At 59.7% G+C, this 5,060-nt stretch overlaps 1 protein-coding gene across 1 annotated transcript in view; it reads right to left on the reverse strand.

The window, feature by feature from the left end:
• Window positions 1–5,060, reverse strand: part of LOC104162756 (E3 ubiquitin-protein ligase HECTD3-like) — a gene marked incomplete at its 5' end in the record, with an annotated part of 8,250 nt that overhangs the window by 2,833 nt on the left and 357 nt on the right. Inside the window, 10 exon segments of the mRNA XM_009701565.1 lie at window positions 96–225; window positions 346–395; window positions 490–672; window positions 947–1,028; window positions 1,616–1,781; window positions 2,031–2,113; window positions 3,198–3,317; window positions 3,583–3,698; window positions 4,059–4,194; window positions 4,626–4,718. Coding sequence (XP_009699867.1) covers window positions 96–225; window positions 346–395; window positions 490–672; window positions 947–1,028; window positions 1,616–1,781; window positions 2,031–2,113; window positions 3,198–3,317; window positions 3,583–3,698; window positions 4,059–4,194; window positions 4,626–4,718 — 1,159 coding nt within the window.

Genomic DNA, 5,060 nt, shown 5'->3' on the forward strand with positions numbered 1-5,060 from the left:
GGCGCGGCCGCGCCCCCCCCCCGTGTCCGGAGAGTGGCTGCCTCCCACAGACCAGCCGGGACAGCGTGGGCATCTCACCACAGCGGGCGACCCACCGAGCTGCACTCTGACAAGAGAAAGCCCAGGGGAGAGCCCTAGGGCAGGAGGGGAGAGCTCTCACTGTTGTCGATGATGCCCTCAGTGATGAAGTCACATTCCCACCACTGGCTGTAGCTCAGGGGCCACCTGTGGGGAAGCAAGAGCCCCATGCACATCCCTCCTCCAAGAGAGCCGGCAGCACCTGGCATCCCCCCGCACCCTGCTCCAGGGAGGTGACACCCCACAAATGTGATGCTGAAGACCTACCTGTAGTCCAGGGGCTGATTGTTCTTGGAAGATCTGAGGCCTTCATACAGCTGGAGAGGAGCAGAGTGGAAACGGAATGAGATGCAGTGGGGCAAGCGATGCTGAACTGGCAGGTACCTGGCATGAGGCACAGCATTGCCGTACCTGGGTGAAGACGGCGTTCCTGCAGCCAGGGTCCAGCGCAGGGTTAGCGCGGTGCTGCCGGGCCAGGTACCGGTTGATGCACAGCTTTGGCATGGAGTTAGGGTGGGGGCTCTCCGAGGACTGGAGACAGTGGGCAATGAGGGCTGTGCTCTGCTTCGACAGCAACAGGAATGGCTTCATGCTCTAGCAAGGGAGGAGCAGTGATGTTTAGAGGCCTGATCCTGTCACTGTGTGCCCTCTTTCCCCTTCCGCAAGCACAGCCCTTGGTGTTGCAGGGGATACTCAGCTCCTCCATCCCTCCGGCAATGCCCAGCATGGCAGGTCTCAGCATGAGCCCTAGGCTGGTCTGTCCTCATCGGATGAAGGGGGACACAACACAGCCCCCAGTGAGACCAGCTGAGCCCGTGATGAGATGCTCCTACTGGCAGCATCTCAGCAGACTCCAGCAAACGCTCACCCTGAGTGCATCGAAGGTGCCAATGCTGTCCTCGGAGAGGGGGGTCAGGTAACTCAGGACACTGTCCAGGAGCTGGACGAACCTTGAGGCCGAAGAGGAGCAGCGTGAGGATGCAAGGGGGTCGGCAGACGTGCGGAGCCCAACACGTCCATGGTGTTTCACCGCAGACAGCCTCGGCCACGCACTGAGCCTGGGCGCCATGTTCCCTGCACGTGGGTCCCCTCCAGCCCACCAAGGGACACCAGCACACCAAGGGGAGCACCCAAGCAGCACCCTCTGGCCAAGCACTTTATTTTGTTCCCCCCAAGAAAAAGCTGCAAACGAGGGCAGCCCAGCCCACGCCGCAGCACTGCAGCTGAATCACTACTGCAGAGTGTCTCTCTGTGGGGCCAATGCTGACCCCAGCCTGGGGCTGCCCTGCAGGTAGCGGGGTGGGGGACTCCACATGATGCAGGTCCCCCTCACCCTGTGCCACCACCATGCTCCCCAGACACTGGAAGGAGCCCTGTTCGGATGGGGGGCAGCAAGCCGAAGTCCCTGCCATGCAGAAGAAAGGAGCCGGCAGACTTTAAGCAAGACACATGCAACTGCCTGCTAGAGGCCAGGGCACGGTTACCCTTGGGGCCTGGGCTCGCTGCAGGGACGGTGCTGTCGCTGTGCCCTACATACCTCTGAATGATCACGGCCCGCCGGTACAGCACGTCGGCATCCATCCCTTCCAGGAGAGGGTAGCGCACCAGCTGGGCTTTCTGGAACATGTCGGCATTAAGGATCAGGTCCCACTCCCAGAAGGACTTGATCTTAATCCCTCGCAGGCGGACATTGTACCCCTGGTCTGCCAAGAAAGAACAGAGATGCTGTGTGCGCGCCTGCAGCTGTGTGGCTAGCACAGCTCAGATGCTGCAATCGGGGGCAAGGACCCCCCAGTGCCTGCAGCATTCCAAATGAAGCTCATTCCACAGCTTTTCCTCCAATGGACCCCAAAAAGCCACCTGTATGGCAGGGAGACTTGCAGGTGCCAGGACCGACTGCAGGTTTAGGGCCAGGCTGGGCTGTCAGTCCCGGTCCGGCAGCACAGGCTCACCCCGGCACTCCAGGATGCGGATCTCCAGCACCGGCAGGTAGGTCTTCATGTCGCGGAGGATGCAGACATCACGGAAGCTGTTCCTGCACACAGCATGGAGGGAGATGGCAGAGCCAGGAGGCACAGACACCGGCAAAGTGGCCGGCGAGGCGCAGGCCACTCCAGCTCCCCAGGCGAGGATGCGCTGCTACCCATGGCGAAAGCCCCCCTGCTTCACCGGGGCTGCAGCAGAAGGGGACCGAGTGGAGAGAAGAAGCTGTCAGAAGCACAGAGACATCCTGAAGAAGGTGGAAGCCGCATCCAAAGAGCCAGAAAAGAGTATAAATTCAAAGCAGAACATACAGGCGAGACGGCCAAGAGTGCATCGCTGTTCCCAGGGGGACCCGGCGCATCTCACAATGGCATAACCGTCCTTCAAGGTGAGATGGTCACACAAGAGTGATGTGTTTTGAAAGAAACAGGGATTTGTGGAGATCAGCAATTTGATAAGTGATTCGCTTGTGTTTCCAAAGCTTTTGGCAAGGTCCTGTCAAAGACCTATGGGCGCATGGAAAAAAACCACTGCGACTGCCCAGACATAGCAAGGAGTTGGCTCCTGCCACTGGAAGGGAGACCTCTGAGCTCTTACAGGTGCTTCTTCGAAGACAACACTCACTGCTCAGCCAAAAAAAGGCAAATAGGCAAGTTGTGGGGAAGGAGGAGGAGATCTTCGCATCCTTGTGTAAACCCTTGCCTGCCTTGAGAAGGGTGCTGCAGAGCCAGGGTGAAGAGGGAGAGGTGAAGCACCCCAGGTCTTCTTGGCTACAGCAGAGCAGAAGTGCTCAGAAAGGTGACGGCAGTGGCAGAGGCGAGGAGGAGGAGGAGGCAGAAAGAGCCCCAGAGTTACCAGGCAGGAGGAAGCACACTGCAGCCCAGCTGCCGCAGCATGGATGAGAAGCACGAGCGGAGATGAAGGTGCTTGGCTGGCATATGGAGGTGGGGGACTGCCACACTTGTGGGGACAGATGTAGCCTGCACCCAGGGAGTCCCGACCCACGGAGAGCCACCATCACCACCAGGTCACTCAGGACCAACCCCAGCCCTTTCCTTAGCATCTGCTCGGGATGCAGAGGCAGGTTGGGATTTTGGCCCAAGCCGGATCCAGGCTGCTCCTCACTCATTACTCACTCGTTAATTAGGACGGTTCTCAGGTGCTGCATACTGTTCAGTGTTCCCCCATACACAGCCACCCGCCTGGGTACAAAGGAGTTGCAGTTGGCCTGCCCATCCAGCACCAGCCACAGCTTCCTGGTGATGAGAAGAGCAAGGGGCAGCATTGACCTCCCCTTCCAAGCTGCCTGGGCACAGAGATGTCCCCAGAGATGTCCTGGGGCTGGGGGTAAGGCTGTGTCCTCCTGGCAGGCATCTGGCAGCAGATGCCTCCCACCTCAACTCCGAGCCTCCAGCTGCAGCCCAGGGAAAGCTGCGTTGAGGAGGAAGATGGTGCTTTGCCCTGCACCCTGCCTGTCCCTGGCACAGCAGCTGGCAGGGAGGGGACACCCTGAGGTCTCACTTGACAATGGTGCCTTTCTTCATGTTGAGCCGCACCCAGTGCTGCCCCCGGGGCCCGTTGCTCTCCCAGAAGCTGTGTGTCTGGTTGTCTGTCAGATGGGTTGCACGGAAGTCCTCCTGCAAGAGTGCAGTAAGTGGAGGGAGGGAGCTGAGCATCCTTGGGCATGCCATGGCCACCCCTGGGACAGGGGTCCTGTGGGACCAGAGAAGGTCAGCCCCTCGGTTCACTAGGCTCTGGGTAGATGGTGGATCCCACATAGAGCAAGCTGGGCATGGCCACAGACCCCTCACACGGAACCCCAGAGACACAATGGGGTTTTGCTCCAGATGCCCAACTCCTGGCAGCTTCGCTAGAGCAGCAAAACCCCATCACCATCCCCTACCCCTCGCAGAGAGGACAGCCACCGCCAGCTGCTCCTCCCCACAGCTGCAGTGATGCTTGTGTGTCTTAAGCTGCGGAGGACCCCTGCTACGCACCAGCTGCGAGGAGACCTCAATGCTGCTGAGGTGCTCCTTGGTGCAGTCCCTGTGCTGCAGCTCCCTCTCACTGTGATCATACAGGAACCGCCCCAGCTCCACGTCGTGCTCGTAGCTCCAGCCTGGGGGTACAGACCTGGGGGGCAGAGGGGGGTCCGTGTTAACAAGATGGGGAGACCAGGCTGCACCCCAAACCTGCCCACCAGCACTGTGCATGCTCCCCAGCTTGGACTGGTTGCATCTCATGGTCATCACATCGGGACGATGCTCTGCAGCTGTCCCCGCCACAGGCAGATGGCACAGCTATATCTCACCACCACCACGCCGGGTGTTTATGGCCAGCCCAGCCCAGTGGGAATAGCACCACGCAGTCGCTCCGATGCTCTGTAGAGCAAAGGTCATCTTTGCTTGAGCAGTGTCAAACGGTATCAATGTAAAAGGCATCTCACGGCACCCACCCTCCCCACTCCCAACCATGAAGCCAGTCCTGGCCCTGCAGGCATGTCCAGGCCCCAGCTGGCCACCCCTTGGGATGCTGCAGTACCACTCTAGGATATGCACTCATACCGAAACTTCTGCACCGCGGCCTCATCCTGGTCTGCGAGTCTGGGCTTCTCTCCTAGGCGTACGGTGTAGGTCAGGTCCACCACTTGTTCCCAGCTGGAGCAGCACCAGTGAAGGAGTCGCACAAGGCAAAAGATGGGTCAGTGCTCAGCGTGCCAAAGTGTTACTGCCTTAGCCTGGAGCGGAGGCAGCAGCAGTGGGGGACCTGGGGTGACACCCAGGGGCTGCAGGAACAGCTGTGGGAGGGATGAGAGCGTCCCTGCCCCCAAATGCAGGCTGGGGCAGAGCAGGGGAATCCAGTCCTGTACACAACGTTCCAAGATGAAAATCAAATATGGGCTCTCTCATTGCTGCATCACCTCTGCAACATTACTCAGCCCAAACCTGAGCACCTCAGAACCCCCCTGGCATCATCTTTATCCTGCGCAGGTGCTGCCA

The sequence above is a fragment of the Cariama cristata genome, unplaced genomic scaffold (assembly GCF_000690535.1).
Source record: "Cariama cristata isolate BGI_N322 unplaced genomic scaffold, ASM69053v1 scaffold7666, whole genome shotgun sequence".
Classification (NCBI taxonomy): Eukaryota; Metazoa; Chordata; class Aves; order Cariamiformes; family Cariamidae; genus Cariama; species Cariama cristata.